Genomic DNA, 22,833 nt, shown 5'->3' on the forward strand with positions numbered 1-22,833 from the left:
GTGTATGGGCATTACCTTCTAATTGTTGTACTTGCTGAGTGCCAGTGTGGTATTGTTTTACATCCCTTGTCATTGTGTTACATATAGATAGATTTGTTTAGGCCTTCTCTAAATGATTGAGAGTGCATCTCTTTTTCTTGATCCAGCATTGACAGCTTTCCCGATCTCCTTGGTTGCAAAACTTCATTGGTTTGATGCTAATCAGAGTTAGTGTTGGTTCAGGTGTAACACTGCATTATGATTACCTCTCAAAAGCGTAGGAAGGAGTGACTTACGGTAACTTGTGAGAGTTACGTGATTGGCAGAAGGAGACCTCAGGGTGTTTTCAGTATCCTAGCCTTGTTTGGGGGATTTGGGTTATTATGCCTGTACCAGGCCTTTGTGTGTCAGATCTGTTCCTTTTTTATCTCTCGTGCCTAATGTATGTTAAGTTCTCAGTAAATTATTTATATAAATATTTTCATACATAATATGCACTGTTTGGTAAAGAGAGGTGAGTCAGGAGCCCCTGATATTGCCAGGAAATACCAGTAATCATACACATAGGTTTTTCTGCAAATGCTCACGTTACTTTTCCTGAAAGTATGAATGATGCCATTTATGGTTTCTTTCTAGCTGATACTACTATAAAACCTGAATATGACTGTAACCAGACAATGTTCTTTGCAGGTGCTGACCTTAAAGAAAGAGTCAAAATGCACTCTAGTGAAGTAAGCTCTTTTGTCTCAAAAGCAAGGGCAACTATTAATGAAATGGGTAAGTGAAACTCTCATTGATCATAGGCAACAGTATATTATTAATAGTTTGTTTATATGAATTACTCTGTCCAGATATTATGAAATCATAATATGAGAGTTAATGGTTTATGCATAAAGCTTTGAAGTCTTTCCTTTTAGGAATAAACCAGCCTCCCAAAACTCCTTCACATTTATACCTTAATAAAACAACCACTAATGTATTATTAATTGCTAGCTTTTTTACTTTTAAATACTATTTTATGAGTGTACAGTTCTAAAACATTAAGAAATGTACAAAACTAATTCAATATTTCACCTTCCTGAAATAATAGCAATTGAGAATGCATTACTATTTGGATAAGTTCTAATATTGTCCAATATTGGGGAAATCATTGCTCCAGAATCTCTTGCACTTCTGTTATAAAGTATTTTTCTGAAATAAGACTTCTAGCTCTTTGGGGTAAGATGCTAGAATGTCCACATTCACAGGTTGTGTTGTTAACATGTGCCAAATCACATGCGCACACTTGCATGGATGTATGGATATGTCACCTCCAGAAGTGTTTTTCCACAGATCTTGCACCCAGAGTTACAGTGTGTAATAGGGAGGTTCCTCTCATGTAGCAGTGAGTACATGCAAAGTGAGTATAAATACAGATGAGAGCCACACACAAGATGGTGCCTGAAACAACAGCTTATAAGATTAGTTAAGTAGATGAGAAAGAAGACAGATAAACACAGAGGTGGGAAAAACTACTGTTGTCATATAAGGGAGAAAGGAAAGGGCTAAGAATCTGGCAGGAGATGAGGGAGATCTAGATGCTACGGGGCAAATTCGAAATGTAAATGATTCTGGGTTTGGGCCACAGGGAGGTGTAGGACAGAAGGTTAAGAGGATAAACAAAGGATCCAGTTTATAACATAATTTGGTACTTCATCTGAAGTAACAGCAATTGAGAATTAGGAGGCACATATGCAAAGTCAGTAGACATTCAGATGAGAGCTTTACTGGCAAGTTGTGTCCAGCAAAACTACAATTTAATTCCTAAATGCTGAAAAGGAGATGTGGCTTGAAAGGGAAACATAAGGCCATGTCTTGACTTTAGGTTTCTAACTAAACCAGAGAAAATAACACATACAGAGGACAAACAAGGGTATGAAATAGAGCAGGTAGAAAAGGAAGGCTGACTGAGATAAAGGAATAGAATATAATCTGCGATACTCTTGAGTTTCCCACCAAAACATATTTAGGTCATAGTAGAAAAGTATAGTCATGTTCCATTTTTAAAATTGAAGAGAGATCCTGGGAGAACATCATAGGCTTTCTTTGGGAGTTTCATGTGCAAACTCTGGGTGTAGTTACAAAGCTTTACTACAAAGCTAGGCATTCGTCTAGTGGGGCACCACTGTATTTAGTGTTTTTATATTGTAATTTTATCTTGTGAACATCCCTGAGAACAGGTATAGGGTGGTATATAAATTTTAATAATAATAATAATACTTTATGCCTTAAACTGTACTATAAAGTATACTAACAAGCTTGGATTTTTATGAAGGATTGTTAGTCACTTGTACTCTAACTTATACCACTCCTGTTGGAAAGATATTTCAAATGTTGCAGTAAGATGTTGTCTTTTTACGGTGTATTTTCTCCAACAGAGTTGGTTCTTGTCCATGCATCACTTCTCTAGATTGTGTATTTGTTGTTTAATTGCTATTAAAAGTAAGTTGTTAGATTTCGTTTTTGTTTTTTTTTTAAAAAAAATTATTTGAGCCTGCATCCACTATTGTTTTAAATGGTGGAAGTTACTGGGTGAGTTTGGATGACCGTGTCTCTGCTTAATAACTGGAGATAGGAGCGAGGCTTTTGGCTGTAAACTCCTTTGCTTGATAGAGGAGCAAGCAAGCAATAAACTGTAGTTTCCTGTTTTGGAACAAACCAGAATATTAAGCCAACTTCAAACTATTATTTACTATTCTGTCTTGATCTGAAGCTGTTAACATTGTTTTCTAATTCGGACAAAATGGAAAACTCCAGAAGACATCTTGGCTTGTTCTACTCATGTGTGAAAGGAGAATGGGCTGTGTGTATAGCAAGAAGGCTAATTCATACCTAGGCTTGTTAAGTCAGTATGATTGTCAGAATGCAGCCTTTGAATACTTATGATCCAAGCATTTTCTAACAATCAATATCTTAAAATTGTTTGTTGTTTTGTGCTTTCCCTACATTGCTTCTTGATTTTATTTCTTGTTAAAGTACTGGTGTTTTGCTAAACACCACTTTGATATAAAAATAAGCATTTTGTACTAAGCTGGAAACTATAGATCCTGGACACTGAGACTGGGGGAAAATATCAAAGCCTGCTATTCTTGGTATTGCTTTTTACTCTAAAATTAGAGATGTATGCTTTGCCGCACAGGAACACCAAGACTAATTGTCCACTTTCATTTTCTGCATTGAGATTTCCATTACTGATGCAGGTCTGCACTTAATGTTAAAAGTACTTGGTAAAACAGAACATTAATAGATCATTCTGTTTACAAAACCCAGTGAGGAAACATTGCTGATTTGAACCTCTGGAGAAATAATTCTTCAGATCAGTCCCACAGTTAGTATAAATAAGTCAAAACACCACAAATTTCAAATGATCAACTTTGATGTGGGTTTTAAAGGAAAATTATTGATGTCTTAAAATATTAGGGATGTTAAAAATGATGAAAAATTAAATGGGGATTGTGGAGAACTAGGCATTGTAAGTGCAGGGACACAGGACAGCAATTCAGGCAGGCCAAAGCACCACAGATCAAATGCTAGAAGCCACCAAGGCAAATGCTTGGTCTTAGAGAATGGCATTAATGTCGTGGGTTTAATGGAAAACTGGTGAAATGGAGAGAACCTGTGGGACACAGTTATCTCTTGATATAAACTCTATAGGAAGGACAGAGAAGGACATACTGGAGATTATGTAGCTGCGTGTGTCACAGAGAGCATTGAGTCCAAGAAGCTAGAAAAGCCGAAAGGGGCAGACTGCTCACAAAATCATACCTAGCCCCAAGAGTAGTTTAGTACAGTGGTGCCCCGCTAGACGAAAGGCATTCGCTAGCCGAAGGCTGCCCCGCAAGGCGAAAAAGTCAATGGGCTTGCCTCGCAAGACGATTCCCCCCCCCCCCGCGAAAACCGCTATTCTGCCTTGGTGCTTCGCAAGACGAAAAATTCACTATATGAAGACACTCGCAGAACGAATTATTTTCGTCTTGCGAGGCACCACTGTACTGGGAATGTGCTGTTGTTGTGCCTCTGATCAAAATGCTCAGGGAGATATTGAGATGAATGAATTCAAGGAAGCACCCCCAAAACGAAACATTGTAGTAAATGGGTGACTTCAACTACCCTCGCATAGATTGGCTAACATTTCTTTATACAATGGTACCTCGGGTTACATACGCTTCAGGTTACATACGCTTCAGGTTAAATACTCTGCTAACCCAGAAATAATGCTTCAGGTTAAGAACTTTACTTCAGGAAAAGAACAGAAATTGTGCTCTGGTGGCGCAGCAGCAGTGGGAGGTCCCATTAGCTAAAGTGGTGCTTCAGGTTAAGAACAGTTTCAGGTTAAGAACGGACCTCCGGAACGAATTAAGTACATAACCAGAGGTACCACTGTACAGTACTCTAAATCAGTGATGGCCAAATTTGGCCCTCCAGCTGTTTTGGGACTACAGTTCCCATCATCCCTGACCACTGGTCCTGTTAGCTAGGGATGATGGGTGTTGTAGTCCCAAAACAGCTGGAGGGCCAAATTTGACCATCACTGCTCTAAATGATTGTGCCCAACCAGAGGGCAAAATTTACTATGGTGTGAGTTTGAGATTTCAATCTCCTGATTATTTGGATCATTTTTAACCTGCTGATGCAAAGGATGTGGTTGAAGGTGTAAAGGCAGCTAGCTGTGACTGTAGAAACATTCCTTTGTTAATAGTCTCTCTCTCTCTCTCTCTCTCTCTGTGTGTGTGTGTGTGTGTGTCTAACTTTAAAAAATAAGGTGAGTAGTATTGGATCGCGATATACTCCTTTTTGTGAAATATTTCTATCAATGATGATTAACACTGTAAAATACCTAACAGATTGAAATCTATCATGGAACATTGGGCTGTTTTCCAGACATGACTTTGATTTACTGCTGCTTCTAATTTAAAATATAATTGCATTTATCTTTTTTAAATAAATGATTATGTATTGTGAGTTTACTGAACAAGCTAAGTTTTGTCGTCTTCCCCACCTAAAGGAGCAAACCCAAGTCTTTGTGAAATTAAATAGCAAAGGAAGTTATTCTTTTCAGCTCAAAGTCATGGTTTTTCCAGTAACAATATAAAATTAATACAGTGGTACCCCGCTAGACGAATGCCTCGCTAGACGAAAAACTCGCTAGACGAAAGCATTCGTCTAGCGGGAGGCTGCCCCGCTAGACGAAAAAGTCTATGGGGCTGCCTCGCAAGACGAAAAAATTTCGTCTTTTTTTTTTTTCGTTTTGCGGAGCGCGGCTCCCATTGCCGCTCCGCAAGACGAAAACCCCGCTAGACGAAAATTTTCGCGGGACGAATTATTTTCGTCTAGCGGGGCACCACTGTAGTAGCTGGCTTTACTAACTTTGATTTTTAAGAGACTATTATTAACAAACTACTTTTGCAAACCTTGGGATTTGGCTATGTAGTCACTCCTATGTTACAAGTATGCAACTTCTCAGTTACATCCTCACCAGTGTATTAACAAATCCAGCAACTGTTCCATAGGAATGCTCAAAGATTTCGTTTGTTCTGCATTTTGAAGTGAGCTGACATGATTTACTGTTCTTGGATATATGGCAGATTGGAACATTTTTATCCTTTGGTTTTTACATATCTCCGAACTTTATGATACAGTTCTTTTCTTTTAAAAGTACCAAGATGTGTATCATGAAATCATGCAAATTTTGTGCAGTTTTTAAACAAAAGCAGTTTGATGCTGAAATGGGATGCGATGAACTTATGAATGAACATGTGCGAAACTGACACAGACTGGAAACAAACTGATCATCCTGCTGTAGTCACAGCTGTTGCTTATTATGGTGAAAAGCAGAGTCAACTGAATACTGCACGTTCACTTACCTTGAAGTTTGAAATCATCCTACCATTCAGTGTTGCATTGCTGTTCGCATTCTGAATGTCTTTGTGGTCAGAGTTTAGATTACAATTGAGATACTGTATAGAAAAAACAGAGGCTGCATAATTTGCCTACAGAAACATTTTTTTCACTGAATCAACTTTGTGTTATTAAAAAAATGCTTGCGGGGGATGAATGAAGGGCATTATGCAAATGATTCCATATCTCTGTTTTGTTAATTGTTGTTTTACCTTTCAGCTAACCTTCCAGTACCAACTATTGCTGCAATAGATGGCATTGCATTAGGTGGCGGCCTAGAATTAGCTTTAGCCTGTGACATAAGAGTGGCAGGTAAGGCTTTCTCTTTTTTTACAGTTAACACTCTTAATATTGTAGGTGGTTTGTTTAATTGTTACCAAGGAGAGCTTGTTTTTTCAATACTGAATTTATTTTACGTAATTTTGAACGTTAAGATAATGACACAGTTTATAAGCTTAGCGTTTCTCTCGCTTTGGTAAAGGTTGCACTTTCATTAGGTTCTTACTCTTTGGAGAGCATCTAGAGTAGATTAACTCAGTGTGGTTGGTAACTTTTGGCACTGTAGGTAACAAGCTAGTTAGAGGATAAGGGGGCAGGCTTAATGGTGCAATCCTGTATATGTCTATATGGGAATAAGTCCCACTGAATTCAACTGGACTAATTCCCATATAAGAGCTTATTGCATTTCAGCATAAGATGCTGGCTGGAAAGCGTTTCCCAGGCAGTTGTCTACCTGAATTGCCACATATTACTTAGTTGAGGGGGGAAACCCACTGAGAATCATTCCTGTACAGTGGTACCTCGCAAGACGAATGCCTCGCACAACGAAAAACTCGCTAGACGAAAGGGTTTTGCGATTTTTAGGTGACTCGCAAGACGAATTTTTCTATGGTCGTGCTTCGCAAGACGAAAATTTCAATGCATTCCTATAGGAATTAAATTCCTATGCATTCCTATGGTTGTGCTTCGCAAGACGAATTTTTCGCAATACGAAACGACTCGCGGAACGAATTAATTTCGTCTTGCGAGGCACCACTGTACATGGAATAAGTTCCATTGAACTACTTGGAGCTCGTTTCTGAGTAGGTATGCACATGATTAAGCTGAAAGTGTTCTTAGTGTTTCCCTGTAATTATCGAGAAGAGAAAGAACAATGAAAACAGCACCACCATTGCCAGCTGTTCCTGCTTCGCCAGCTAAAAATGGTCCCTTTCTCCATCCCCTGGCATACCGTTTTTACATCATTAATATATATATATATGTGTGTGTGTGTGTGTGTGTGTGTTCTCTTTTTCGGCAACACACATAAAACTGCAAGTGCATATGTTAAATAAGTGTAAGTTGTGAGTTACCTGTACTACTTTTCATTGTTTTGCCTTGTTTTGTTTCCTTTTATAATTAGTTGATTGTAAGTCCTTTGGTAACAATTAGAGATACTTGGTTCTTAGACAGTTCTATAAACTGCTCTAAACTTGCAGATTAGGGAAGACTACAAATGTAATCACTAAGGCGTATCCCTTGGCTTTTTAAAATATAATCACTTATCCTGCCCATTTTATACTATTCAAGAATAATAGAATTACCAGAATCACATCTGGATCCCACTCTTCCTGTCAAGGAGCACAGAATAAGTGGGATTGTCCCATTTTATTCACACACTTGTTTTATTTATTAAAGAGATTTCTTCCCCTCCCCTTCTCACAACAATAATGTGAAAGTAGATTAGGTTGAGAAGCAATGTGGTGCTCAAGGCTACCTAGTCATCATTACAGCTGGGTGGGAATTTAAAGTTAACCCCTGTACTTTTAACATGTCACACTGGCTGCCAAAAGATTATGGAAAACACTCTTCTCTTAACAGATCCTGAATAGGATGCAAAATACATAACCATGCTTCTCTCTTATGATGGAGATTATTACTGTCCTGTTAGCTAGTCTTCTGCATCCTGCCCATGTCATATGTGTTTCACTTGGTTCACTTGTCAAGCAGATCTGCCTTCCAGTTTGCTATACGTATTGTTCTCTAGTCCAAACAATCCTGAGTAGTTGTACGTATATATGGGATTGCACTCTTCCTGTGTTATTATATTGAAGAAGCCTGGACTAATGAACAAAATACATCCTGTCTGTTGGTTCTGCAGCCTTCCATCTTTCACACAGAAACACCACTGATATTTAAAAAGAAAAGAAAAAGTGTATTTCACAAGACGGTTCCAACTTACAAACATATTTATTCAGCGTGGTGTGGTGTATGCATATTAGGAAGTTCCTGCCTATTGATATCAGGCAGGTGCCTTCACTGTAATTTTTTATACATAAAAATATATAAATGCCTCTTTAAATACTTTTTAAAAAAACAGATTCAGTGCATCAACAGCTTATTTCGTATAGGCTTCTTTTTTCTAAAGCCACATGCAAATTTTATAAGAACTAACATTGGTCTGTTTATTTGTTTGTTTTAAGCTACTTCTGCAAAAATGGGTCTCGTTGAAACGAAGTTAGCTATCATTCCTGGTGCAGGTATGAAATCTTCTCATAGTGATATACGGTAATAAGCTTCGGTTGTTATATGTGTCTTTGGTTTTGTTGGCAAATTAAACCTTTTTAAAATTAAAATGTATTTCTTTTAATATCCTTTGAAACACATCAAAACTATCTCTGGAGTGTTAAAGAAGGTTTTAGAAATCAGCTTACATTTTACACAGAAACGGTTTGGTCACCTCGTAGGATGACCTATGTTGGGAGAAAGACAGGGAATATGTGTCCCTGTTAATTTTCCTCTGCCTCTCAGCAGCTTTTGATACAACTAGGGTATCTTTCTGGAGCAGTTAGCTGAGTTAGGGCTGGGTGGTACTGCTTTGTGGTGGTTCCGGTCCTACTTAGATGGTCATTTCCAGAGGGTGATGCTTAGGAGGTGCTGTTCGGCCCCAGGATAAGTTCAGTTTTTATCACACATTTTTCTAACATCCCCATTGCGCAGATTCAAACTGCTGACCTTCCGATCGGCAAGCCCAAGAGGCTCTGGTTTAGACCACAGCACCACCCGCTCCCATAAGATGTTGTAGAATGTAGATGAAAATTATTTATATTTAAATCAGTTTTAGGGGGAGGGAGAACTAGTTTTTGAAGTGAGGGATGGAAATTCCCTAGAGAGAGATGATCAGTGGAATCCTGGGCATGTAAGTACTTCTCAAGGTTCTGTGTTTTTCTGATTATTATTTCCTTTGGCTGCATTGATGTCCATTACTGGTGGCTAATAGTTGCCAGTATTAAAAGTGTGGTGTCAGCTGCTTTATAGAATGACTGACTATTTTCATCTTACTATAGTTTGAGGAAGCATTAAGTCAGTTATAATCCTGTTTAGCTTTATTGGCTAAGTGTGAGTGAGTGTGTGTGTGCGTTGTGTGTGTGTGCGCGCGCGCTTCTGTTGTTGATATATATATATATAGTTACCAACATGAGTGACCAAACTGTGGGAAGCAGTGGAAGACAGGAGTGCCTGGCGTGCTCTGTTCCATGGGGTCACAAAGAGGCGGACACGACTAAACAACAACATGTGTGTGTGTGTGTGTGTGTGTGTGTAGAAAAAATTGGAAACATTTCTCTTCTCCCTACTACAACTGAAGTGTGTGGCATTTACCTTTAACAACATGACTGATGAAGAGTTTGAGATCTTAATTTTTCATTTTCAGATAATTATCAAATTGAAGTTTGCATGTTTCTATGCAACTAACTGCAGATTCTGGCATCAGAATCTGTGATTTATATAAGGGCTTATTTTTGCAATAAAACATTTCTCAGCTTTGCCGGTCTGCTGAATACTTAGTTTTGTTTGAATTTAAAATATTAGGTAATAATTATTTTATGTTTCTTTTTTTAAATAAATAGCCTCAAGGGAAATGGTTAATAGTGTAGAAAGCAGATGTTTGAACAGCCACCCTGGTTTCCAAGTAATTAAACTAAGTATGCACATTGTTAATAGAAACAGGTGGATTAGTTCTGCTTCTGTAAATTACAGAGAACTGTGGTTTGTACATCCTTTTTTTAAAGAAGAAGTTAAAATAAGACTTAATTCAAATGAATCTCTTTGTAATTTGCTTGATAAATATTTCTAGAGCTGATGCATCAGAGACACAATATGAATATTGGAGAACAATGTTAAAATCCTGGTTTTCAAAGTCCTAATCTAATGCATAGTATTTTGATCTGTCACTTGGTACGTGTAGATATGAGTTGTAGTTTGTAAGTGAGAAACTGTTAATCTGTAAATGCTGCTGGCCTTCTGGCAAGAAGGACATCTGGCAATATATATTTCCTTTTCCAAACTCTTGCCTGCACTGTGGTTAGAGTAGGTAGGATACAGCAGAAGTCTTCATGTACTACTCCTAAACCAAATGTGAAATAATTTAGCCTCTGTGATGGGAAGCAATTGGTGGAAACCACATTTGGAGACTTGCTGGTAAGCCAAGGTAATATTTGTGAAATCCTGATTATGAAGCTTTTGTTAGATTAACCCCTACATCTGAAGGAGGGTTTATTTGTACACTTTTGAGTGTGTAAAAAGTAAAGTGAAACATTTTTCAAACTTCGGTGTCCTTATATGTATATTAGTAAATGCCAAGTTTTTGAGTAAAGTAAGAATAGCTAGTAGGACTTGTTTCTGGTTCAGTTATATCAGCAGCATCTCTTAAATGATATGTGATTCCTTAATGTTTGCAGATCTGTCATTATGGACAAATGCCTGTGTTCATATTATTCACCATGCTATTCCCACAGATGTCTTTAGAACAGTGGCCTTAATTATTTTTTTCTAAAACTTCTTCTCGGTTTAATAAAGTAAAGCAATTTTTGTGCTTTTTAAAAAATGGGTTTAGTTTGACTCCAAAATTGGATTACAGAATAGAAAAATATTTTAAACAAGTTACTGTCCCTAAAAGTAAAATTTTGAATCATTGGTTTTTGAGGCTGTGTATTGGAATGTGAAAATAGTATAAAATAGCTTTTTCTAAGTGATCAATTAGAATAGAAAGCTTTTGTGTGTGTGTGTGGTTCAACTGTTGCTTACAGGATGCTAGTATTCTGCTACATGAAGACTTTCAGCTAATCTATTCTCACAGGATGATTTTCCATTCTTTCCCCACCCCATTGAAAGTAGGTCACTGGTTTGGGGCGCTGATCCAAGCTATGAGATTTATTTGGTGGTCAAAACACACAGTCATAGAAATAATGATGCACTGGCAGCAAGGCCACTTCTTATTTCATGAACATAACACCAAGTGCCCTAGAAATAATTTAACCATTGGCCTGTTACTAATTGCAGTCCATCACTGCTACATGTCTGGAAATAGTCTTGTTAGCTGATTATATTCCAGCCTTGTATACTCTACATAGGGTATTTGAATCTTATGAAAGAATCATTCTTATGGCAGCTTATGAAAACCAGCTAGCTGCTCGATTAGACCAAAATTATTGTTAGTGATGCATAATATTTATCCTCTCACTATATTTATCTTGGGAAAGTTTTCTTGATGCTTTTTTAAATGTATAGATGCAGTGGTTGGATACCCATAAATTACACAATACTGTATTGAACAAAACATAACCCACCTTGTGGAATTTCCTTGAGTTCCTCACCACTCATTGTATTAATTAGCATGGTACATATCAAGAGGTGGATTTAGAGCAGCAGCACTGGTTCCACTGCTTTGGGTGCCAAGGCTAGGGGGCATCGCAACCATGACATAGTGGTACTATGAGTAGAAGACATACAATATGTTGTTTATTCCATAGCTATGAATTTCTTAGTTGTACTCTTTACTTGAATTATAGCTTGTACTGCTTTAACTTTTGATTTATTTCTGAATACAGTGGTACCTTGGTTTACAACCATAATCCGTTCTGGAGGTCCGTTTGTAAACCAAAACAGGTTGTAACCCAAGGCACGCTTTTGCCAGTGGGGCCTCCAAAAAAATGTGTTCGTAATCCCCCCCAAAATGGGTTGTATGTTGCAAACCGGGACAGGTACTTCCGGGTTTGACGTGTTTGTAATCCAAAACGTATGCAAACCAAGACGTTTGCAAACCAAGGTACCACTGTAGCTGTTTTTAGTTGTATGCCCTACTGTGCTTTTCTTCTTAATGTGCCTTAACTTCTGGTCAGGATTAGATTTAGGTTTACTTTCATGGAGAATAATTTGAGGTGCTTAAAAACTGTTCATATATGTATTTGGTGAAAATTAGCATGGTGGAGCCTAGACTTGTGAAAAACTGAGTGCCCAGATGCCCATATCTTCCTACATACATAAAAGCGTAAGGCTTCTCTTAGACCAGAGTGGCTGGGGAGTGGTTAACCAGTGGCTTTCCATTTGTTGCTGAATTACAACACTGTCGCCCCAGCCAACATGGCCAGTGCTCAGGAGTGATAGGATTGTGGTTCAGCAATAGCTGGAGGGACACATGTTAGCCACCCTGCTCTAAAAAATCTGTAATCTGCCTACTCTAGGACCTTCCAGTGTCAGTACAAACTCTGCAGTGACTGCAAGATTATAAACCTTGCTAAACGATTTGCCACAATCTGGGCTGGGAGTGCATTCATCAGAACTCCTACCTGAGAACTGCCATGGAGGTGCTACAGGAACTGGAAGAATGTGGGACTGGCCTAGTCTGCAAAAGTGCTTTCTGCTCTGTAGGGGGAAAAGGAATGAAAAGGAGAGAGGAGTTTGCAGCATGCTTGGTACCAGTTTCCAAGCCACAAGTGAATATTATGGGTTTTTTGGTCCTGTTTCCCCAACCTGCGCTGTTCTGGGAGGAAGGAAAGAAGTTTAAAAAGGTGAGAAAGTTGAGGGATGTTGGGGTAAATATTTGACTAATTGGCTGGGCCAGTTACAGTTAAAAGATTATTCTCCACCTCCATTTTTCTTGAGATGGAACTAAACAGTAATATTCCCTCAACCTCTAAATGGCAATGGTGCAGAGGACTTGAATGTCCACTGCTTCTTTTATTTCCATACTGACTTATCCTAATTGACTATTTATTTAGTGGATTAAGAATTAGTGGAAACCTAAATTGTCATGCTGAGGCAAGAGAAATGTTTGCCACAATTGGAAACTTGCACTTTTATATTTTAAAATAAAGTAGCATTGTTTTAAAGAAATACAGCCTTCTTATTCTATTCAATAATGTCACACTATAAAAAAATAAAAAATAATAACAGTAATCATCTGCAGTATCTTGATGGATTGTCTATTCTAAGTAGTTACTTTATATACTGGGTGTAACTTCCTTTATTTTGTTTGTGGTTGGCAGGAAGTACACACATTTTGTACATTATCATTGCAGAACATCCTGCAGTCTACACTATCAGATTGTGCTTGATTGAAGCTGATATGGCTCTTTAGAAGGCTTACTAGCCTGTTGCTTAATAATAACTAGAATTCGCACCTTTATCTGTTGGGCCAAATACCAGCTTCTGTGTTTCTTGATGAGAGAGCTGCTTATTGTATTAAAAGTGAATAGGTGAATTAATCCATAGAGATATACTCTGATACCACACCAGCGTCTTTGTGTTTCGTTTGCTTTTTTAAAAAATAAAATAAACCTGTGCTAGGATGTTGATTGCTGGGTAGTTGTAACCTGATAGAAGTGCTGGGCATTGCCATTCCACACATATAGGGAGATTCAAGAATGAGGCTAGGAGATTTTGTGGCTAAAGATTCCATTGACTTGAGCCTCTATTTGAATGCTGATTTGCTTCTGGTTGGTGTCATAGGGGCGTCTTGCCCATTTTGTTGGATACTTCTTCGTTGTTTAGACTGAGAGCATAGACAGAATCCTTGAAGAGGTGAAGCATATCCTGTGTGTACTCAGGCCATGAGGCAGGTCTTCTGAACCTGTGGAGTTTGCTTTGAACCAGGTTCAAATGATGTGTAACATCACCAATGATTTCTGTACTTAAAATTCCTCCCCTTGGAAATTTCAAGAATTATTATGCATTCCGTTCTAGGGAAGCCTCCTTCCATTGTAAATATATATTGTTTCCAGTAATATAAAGGCTCATTTACCATTTTGACAGAACAACATGATTTTCAACTTGTTGTTCCTGTATAGGTAACAGTGGTCTAGGACTGCAAGCTGCACCTGTTTCACAGATTTTTGTATATTTTAAGTATTTTTGGAAATCTGAGAGCAGGTACCTATTGGCTGGTGAAAGTGGACAGGTGAAGTTTGGCCAGTTGAGTGTAATGTGTAGCTGGGTTCCTTTTAATTATTGTAAGCCATTCTGATAACCCTTATAGTGGCTGATGTGGGATATAAATGTTTGTTAGTGGCAATACTTGGTTAAGCTAAATTACTGAAGATCTCTTGTTTTTCCTAAACCACAGGAGGGACGCAAAGGCTACCACGTACAATTGGAGTGTCTTTGGCAAAAGAACTGATCTTTTCTGCACGTGTAGTTGATGGTGAAGAAGCAAAATCAATAGGATTGGTCAGCCACGCCGTGGAACAGAATGACGCAGGAGATGCTGCTTATAGAAAGGCGTTATCTCTGGCAAGAGAATTTTTACCTCAGGTACAATCCAAATTAAGAGAGTTGTTTAAATGATCAGTTACTTTTCATTGAAGTGGAGTGGAGAAAAGAACTGGGGAAAAGCTAAAAACGTGATTGCTACAAACTATACTTAAATACCATAATTATTAAACAAATAGAAGCCAAACACCATATTTATCAGTTCCTCGTGGTACTACTTGAGAACTATCTTAAGCATTTCCTCCTTCTGCCATTATTATCACTGTGTTTTAAATCCATATATATTTTTGTTTGTTGTAACTTTTACAAAGATTAATTAAGGCTAAATTTTAAAGATTACTGTTATGTTTAAACCTTCCATGCATGTTATCCATGCCTAGCCGTGTTTGTTTCTATGAGGCTGTCAGTAGAACAGGGCATTCCTTTATTGAATTCTCACCATGGCAATTTTTTTGTTATTTCTTTGTCTCTAGAATTTCCTATTCAGTTTTCCAAACTAAAATCTACAGATTCTCTGCATGAACAAAAAGTATTGAACAGGCACTTTGTAATTGGAGGCTCAAATTCTAAACACAAGCAAATTCCATTAACTGATGGGATTTGTATGCATGTAAATGTGTTTAGGTATGTAGCTTTACATATTCTTTAAAAAATGTATTTTATACATATTTATAATGAATTGTCTATTTCGTTACTTTCTGGTCTTGCTGTACAGAATGGCATTGTGGTTGAAAATTCTTCTATAATTCACATGACTCAAGAGAGCACATTTTAAGATTCCTCTGGATTATCAGTTTTGCTATATCTACTGGTTGTTTTCCACCAGATACATCCCATTCACAATTCAAATCATGGTAGTTGCTCTTTACATCACCTTAGTAATGCTTTGCCAATGCTGAAAGCAAAGTAAAGTGTTCATTTAATAGTATACCAACATTTCCCAGTTTCTTCTGTTTGTCCAATTCGGTCCTAACCTGTTTTGATCCTTGGCTTGTGGTTAGCAAGGAGAGAGCTTAACTACAAGCCGAGGTTAAAAACAGCATGCTAAACCAAACCACTCAGCATGTCATGCGAGTAAAAATTGGATGAGCAAAGTGGCTGCAAGCTTCTCCCTGGGAGTTTGTGTGTTGCAATAGACCATAGTTTGGCTTACCATCATGTGCAAACCAAGCCATTGTTTTCTTTATTTGTCCAACTGTATCAATCAACCAGTGTACTCAAAAGCATTTGTAGAATAACCTGGATCTGTAATGAGTACATCTAACAGCTTTTGTCCCACTGAAACAATCAGTTACACTTGAGTCCGGCTAATGCTGGTTGTCGGAAGTAATTTCCAAATCTGTGGCTTGATTATGCTCTTTCCTGTCTGATAGTGTTTAATGAAACTTTGCTATCGCGGCAAACTTGTGCAATCTACAAAGGCACTCAATGCACCATGCTAGGGTATTTTGAATGCTGAAAGTAACTGAAAATAGGAGGTTATGGCATGGAACATGCCAACTTGGTCAAAGAATAGCTCAGATCATGTATGGAAAGAACACATTGGGGGAAATTATGTGAGACTGATGCTTGAGATTCATAGAATGTTATACACTAAATGTAACTAGAATAAGAAAGATAAGTTACGAGATAATAGAAATGATTAATAACACTTGTAAATTATGAGCTGGTAGAGTCTTTAGTTTTAAAACTAAATAAACTTTCACTTACTTTTTTAAATTTCAGGATATTTATGAAACTTTTCAGAGTAAATAGCCTCACATCTCACCAGCTGTATGATAAAAGCAATTCAAATACAAAATGCAAAACAGTATGTGTTTGCGCTTAACTAGCAGCATAAAATACAGACTAGTCCAGTTTAACAATCCAGATTAAACAAATTAAACACTTGAACAGCAGCAACTTAATTTCCTGCCCTATCTAAACACACGTCAAAATTGAAAAGCCTTCGGAGTCCATCTAAATAAGGAAGGAACCAAACATAAAGCTCCTGGGAGGAATTCCACAGATACCAGGCCACCATACAAAAGGTCCTATCTCTTGTGCCTGCTGATCTAATTTGCAGTGATGACGGGTAGGTTAGCACGTGCCCATCAGATATTTGACTAACAATGAATTGGGGCTCTAAAGTGAACAGGTAACCAATGAACCAAACACTTTGCCTTGTAAAGCCTTCAGCTGGCTGCATTCTATACCAAATGAGGTGTATTTAAAGGTAGCCCCCCATAAAGCACAATACAGTAGTCATGTTTGGAGGTAAGCTGGGCTTGAATATTTGAGGCAAAGTCCCTAGAGTCATTTCCGAAGCTAGTAAAAGGCATTTGCAGTCACCAGCATCCATCAATGGTGCTGAGTCCAGAAGAACTCTGAAGCTGAGTTCATTGGTACCTTGGTAGTCGAACTTGGCGAGCTTGGCTCCCAAACAAAATGGCTCCTGAAAGCCACAAATCCAGAAGTGAGTGTTCCAGTTTGCAAACATTTTTCAGAAACCGAACATCTGACGTGGCTTCCGATTGAGTGCAGGGAGCTCCTGCAGCCAATCGGAAACCACGCCTTGGTTTTCAAACTGTTTTGGGAGTTGAATAGACTCCTGGAATGGATTAAATTTGAGAACCAAGGTACCACTGTACTTGATTTTTCAAAGAGAGTGCAGTCCCATCCAATTGCAACCTCTAGGCCAGTTTTCAAATACTACTAAAGGAGTGTTAAGATATATACCTGTAAAAGAGCACTTCCTTGAACGGCAGACACAACCAGTACGTAGAACTGTTGAGCTTAGGATGCCAAAATTATGAGGTCCCAAACACTTACCCCAAAATGTGCTTGTTTTCTGTGGTGTTTTCCCTGACGTCTAGCAGACTAGTGAAAATATGGCTCTTCTCACAGTAATCAATACTACTATCAGATTATGAGAATGCCATAGTGAGTCATTAAGCTATTTTTATTTTATTACAAATCCTCCTTTGTATGTGGAAAACTTAAATTAAATATATTTTTAATTTTAGGGACCAGTAGCAATGAGAGTTGCAAAACTGGCCATCAATCAAGGAATGGAGGTAAGAGAACATGTTTGTGCCTGCTATCTCAGTTTAGTTATTTAAAACATTTATTTTACCCAGCTCTTCAGCAAAAAAAAAAAAAAAAGGATTGAAGGACAGCTTCCAGATAAATAAAAAGCAAGATGATCTCCGATCTCATGTTTGCAATATAGACATGACACAGAATGAAAGGGGGGGGGAGCAAACTCTGGAATCTTAAAGTTATATTACGGGGTAAAGTAAATGTGACAGAAACCCAATCTGATGTTGGTTAAAGCAGATGGGGGGAAATTGTTTCAAGTGCATTAGTGGTAGGGAAGTATGCCAAACATTTCCTTTGAAACTGCTTCTCCCATCATTTTTCTTTGGTGGGGGTTGCTTATTGTCTCTGACGTCCATTGGAATGGAAGGTTTTGGCGCTTCCTCGCTGCCCACCTTCGCAGCAACTTTAATTCTGACCTGCATACACATACCCTAGCGATTGGCAGCAAATTTTGACATGCAGCTTATCTCACCACTGCATGTTTTCAGCCTTCAGTTTTAACCAGTCCTTTTTGTTGAGGATAACCCAGACTGAAATTCCTGGGTGTCAGAAAAGGTTATTTATGTATGCAACAATTGTGGCCTGTGTTTTGTTAGCCCCCAAATGGAAAGTGAACGGGGTCCCAACTAAAGAGGATTGGCAACTTAAGTTGACAGAATATGCAGAACTTGCAGACTTAATATATAGAACAGGGGTAGGCAACCTAAGGCCCGGTTGTTTAACAGGCCCACAGGTGCCCGTAAACTGAGCCGCCCACTTGGTGAGACCCCACACGCTGCACTAAACCGGCGCAGTGCGGGGACTCGCTTCTGCGGTGCCGCCAATCGTGTCTGCGCAGGCACCGCAAATCTTGGACGCACACGATCCGGCCCACGGAGGAATCTCTGCTGGATTGAGGCGAGGTAAACCTTGCCGACCCCTGATATAGAATAAGAGAGCAAGAAGAACATATATTTAAAGAAGACTGGGAAACATTTATTGAATATATGGAAAGTAACTATACAGCTGAAAACGCTGGCAGCACTAAGATAAATTCAACAGAGTAAATAATTTTTGATGGCTGTAAAAGTGGAAAACTGATTTTGAATGGTTATAGTAAAATTTGCAGGGATGTATGATATGTAAAACGAACCAAGGAAGGAGAAGAAGGGAAGTCATTGGATATTTTAAAGTTTGTAAAAGGTTTATTTGGAAATGTAAAATTGACAATTTAATAAAAACTATTATTAAAAAAATTAAAGAATTAATACCAAGTAGCAGTTTTTTTACGCATTATCTTACCTTTCACAGAAAGTAGTTTTTATTAAATCTAAAATAAAGGCACCTATGAAAAGAACTCTAGTCCAGTCTTTTTGGGATATCATGTTGCGTTGCATAAACACACTTTAATGTGCTCAGCACAGTTATTGGTAAGATTTTATTGAAACCAAACCCCTCAAATTGATTTCCTAAACTGCTTTTTAAATGTCCCTGGGTCTAAATGGAGACTGCTTCTTGTTACATTTCACTGTATTTCACTTACCTTTGTGCAGTACCTGTTCATAAACACTGGACTGCTGGGCTCAGGATTTCATTATATTGTTATAGTAAGGTTACCAGATTTTTTTCAATGATTCCGGGAACACTTATTGTTCGCTATATACATGTGAATGCAATAAAGGTAAAGGTAAAGGTACCCCTGACCGTTAGGTCCAGTCGCGGACGACTCTGGGGTTGTGGCGCTCATCTCGATTTACTGGCCACCTTTTTCTGAGAATTCGTTTTTTAGATGTCTCCAGCAGTGATTATGGTGTACAAATCTTTTTACTTTTCATGTATCGGTTTCATAGGTGGATCTGCTAACCGGTTTAGCAATTGAGGAAGCTTGTTATGCTCAGGTATGTACCTCAAATTTATGCAAAAAAAAACCCAAAATAAAACAAAAACACCCCACCTGTGTCAAAGATTGTATTTCTCCATTTCTAAATGTAAGTAGTTAGTGACTTGCATTTTCATTATCATAGGCCTAATATAAAACTTACTTTTGCCGTTGGTAGTGCTAATGTTTGTTAATGCCGATATGGAAATATCTGTCAAGCATTCAGTATTTTTGTGAGAATAATAGATACATTGTTTATGCATTATGCTGAATGGATGCATCACACACTTAGTGTCTCCCTGTTAAAACAAATGGTAAATATTCCCATAAGTTACTAAAGCTGGGTTGGGCAACATGGTGCACCTCAAATGTTGCTGGACACACTACTTCCATTAGCCCCAGCTAGCATGGTCAGCAGGATTTTCTGGGCCTAGACACCCACCAAATTTGCATGGGCAGCTTTTATTCTCTCTTGCAGGTGGGGTGGAGGCCAAAAATAAATCAAGAGTCACACACAAGTAACAAGCCGTCGGACAGCGTGTATGTAGGGGAAATATTCTGTACTAGAAAAAGCTTAAAGCAGTTGAATTCCTTTCTGATCAAAGGCACAAGAGCCCTACTCTCGCACCATGAAAATTAATGCATTTGGCAGGTTTAATTATTCTGGAGTGCCTGCAAATTCCACCCACATCTGTCAGAAGGGGGAAATGTCATAGTTGTTTTTTGTTCTCCGTGGTGGGAAACGGAACTTTTATCTTACTGCAGAAGGTGCTTCCTATGTAAAATATGACTTGAATCAGACAGAGCGACTTGGAATATAGACCAAGCACAGAGTAACTTGGGCTGCATTCTAAAGTGACAGATACAGTTCTGAATTTTTTTGGCCAGAGCGCACCCCTAGAATATACATTCAGGCTTACTTCAGCCATGAGCTGGAGCTTCTTGGCCAGAGTTCTTCCATTCCATAGCAGTCTGGCATTGTCACCTTCACCATGCATGCAGATTTACCCTCAAATTGAGCTCAGTAATGAGGCTAACTTTTGCTTGTACTGAGTTGAGCCAAAATCAGCTTCTTTTTGGTAAACTCATTCTGTGTCGAGCCTGGGAAATTTCACAGTTGGGTGCGGTATGAAAGTTCTTAACTTTGCAGCAGGTACCAGATTTAGGAATCCATTTCTCAACCTTCGTGCTTATGGCAAAATAAGTGTTTACAATGTTCCTTCGCCAGGATAATCTTAATGTAGAAAGAGCATATTGGAAACTGCTCTCAATGTGCTAGCCCTTCCACTGGTTTAAATCAGCAAAAGAGTGACTACAGAGAATCGTGATTGATTTGTAACAGCTGCGGGTTTCCTTAGCTTTCTGTACAGTATGTATATTATGAATTGAACTTGACAGCTCTAGAGGGTGAAGGTGCATGCAAATGAGACTTAACTTTAAATGTGGGCACTGAGAATGATTTTTGTTCATTCTAGACTATTCCAACAAAAGACAGAATTGAAGGTCTTCTTGCTTTTAAAGAAAAAAGACCCCCTCGCTACAAGGGAGAATAGAAAAAACAACAACACATACGCCTTTAGAAAAACAAATGAAATACACATGCTACAGGAAAGACTTTTCAGCTGGTTTCTTTTTTTGCCTCAGAACCTGGAATATCGCAACCAAGAAAGTAACCGTTAACCACCCATACTTTGATCTATAATGTATTCAGATGCATATTTACCCTTAAAAGTTTCTCAAAACTTCTGTGTGTATTTTCGAGGTCATTGAGTTATACAGCACTTTATTCCATATCTTTGAATTGCATTCCTTATCGGGTAAATATGTTGAATGCCTAATGCAGACAAAGCTTAAGAGAACACCAGATGTACAAGTCTTCTGCTGTTGGAACAAAAAAAATAAAATTCTGCACACCCAAACATGTGAAATGGACTGCATAAAGTTTCTAAATGAATCTTTCGATCACAAATACCATGCTTGTTCTCTACTTGAATGTATAGAGTTAGCTGAATTGATGAGGAAAAGCAACTGGGTGATCAGCTGTTCATATATTCTGTTGGTATATGAAATCCATTTGGAAACTTTATTGTGGTGTTGCACAGTTGTAAAAGGGTGATTTGCTATATTAATACCATTGTGCTAAAGTTCAGCTTTAGTCCAGTTTTAATAATAAAATAGACTGAACTTAGATTTCCTCTCAGAGCTTATTTGAGTGCAACACGACATAGGTCATGAACTGTGGTATTTTCACACCTGATGCCGAATGCACCTTGGAGCTACTTTTTGGCTAGTAGTGTGCATGCATGAATATTGTCAATGTAGAATAAAGAGCCTCATAGAATAATGTTAAAATGTTTGTAAGGACTGTCTTATACACACACAAAAATCACGACCACCATTATAGCCTGATAGTAAACATGTCTACTCTAAAGTTGTCACCAGAAGGTTTGCATAGCGCCATAGCTAAGTGTCTTGTGGAAGCACATTTCAATTGATGTTCTACGTGAAATAAGCTAAGGGGAAAATGGAAAATGTGAAAAGCAGTTCTTTTGCAGCATTGTGGAAATCATTTCTACATTTGGGGTTCTGTTCAACTAAGTCCTACTCAGAATAGACCCATTGCAAATCATTAATCTTTAAACTTATTCATGTCCATTAACTGGTGGGAAAGTTGGCCCATTTCCTGAGATAATCAGAACCCACACTATTTGGTAAATATGAGAATTGGACAGGAATGGCATATTCATTGGAAACGTTTCCTTTAAAAATGTATATCATTAAACCCTATTTAATGTTTACAAATGTATTCCTTGTCATCAAAACCCACAGAAACACCGCTGTATGCATTCTCACATATGACACGGAAAAGTCCAAATACGAAAGGGCTGCCGTGTTTGATCTCTGCTATTTCTAAAGTTGCTCCGCGTTAGATAGTAACTGGTGGTGAAACAATTATCTACAAATATATATTAGAAACGTGCTAAAGACCGTCTTATAATAATGTAACACCCAGCACCCTAAATAGGAAGGTGGCTAAGTTCAAATATATTTAGAACTTAAGGTTCAACGTGGACTGTTTGTATCTCACTTCATAAACGCTGCTGTTGCTGCTAATAAAAAGTCTCAGCTAATGACATCCTTTTTAAAAGTTACTCAATAGCAGCAGGTACAGAACTAGAAATGCCTGCTCAACATCTCTCAATGTTTGGAGCAGTAGAAAAAATATAAAAAATTCTTTCCAGTAGCACCTTAGAGACCAACTAAGTTTGTTCTTGGTATGAGCTTTCGTGTGCATGCACACGAAAGCTCATACCAAGAACAAACTTAGTTGGTTTCTAAGGTGCTACTGGAAGGAATTTTTTAATTATTTTTTATATTGTTTTGACTATGGCAGACCAACACGGCTACCTACCTGTTTGGAGCAGGTCACTTTTCTGTCCTCTCTGAAAAGC

At 38.2% G+C, this 22,833-nt stretch overlaps 1 protein-coding gene across 3 annotated transcripts in view; it reads left to right on the forward strand.

The window, feature by feature from the left end:
- Nucleotides 1-22,177, forward strand: part of AUH (AU RNA binding methylglutaconyl-CoA hydratase) — a 29,900-nt gene extending 7,723 nt beyond the window's left edge. Inside the window, exons 4-10 of one of the 3 annotated variants that reach the window (XM_033163867.1) lie at nt 670-756; nt 6,136-6,228; nt 8,379-8,435; nt 14,297-14,484; nt 17,448-17,498; nt 19,353-19,400; nt 20,857-22,177. In XM_033163867.1, coding sequence (XP_033019758.1) covers nt 670-756; nt 6,136-6,228; nt 8,379-8,435; nt 14,297-14,484; nt 17,448-17,498; nt 19,353-19,400; nt 20,857-20,934 — 602 coding nt within the window. In that variant the 3' untranslated portion in view covers nt 20,935-22,177. Of the gene's footprint in view, nt 1-669; nt 757-6,135; nt 6,229-8,378; nt 8,436-14,296; nt 14,485-14,915; nt 15,007-17,447; nt 17,499-19,352; nt 19,401-20,856 lie in introns of those variants that run through there. The other 2 variants (XM_033163868.1, XM_033163869.1) reach the window with 2 other exon arrangements.
- Nucleotides 22,178-22,833: the final 656 nt, after the last annotated feature.

Source organism: Lacerta agilis, chromosome 11 (genome assembly GCF_009819535.1).
Source record: "Lacerta agilis isolate rLacAgi1 chromosome 11, rLacAgi1.pri, whole genome shotgun sequence".
Taxonomy (NCBI): Eukaryota; Metazoa; Chordata; class Lepidosauria; order Squamata; family Lacertidae; genus Lacerta; species Lacerta agilis.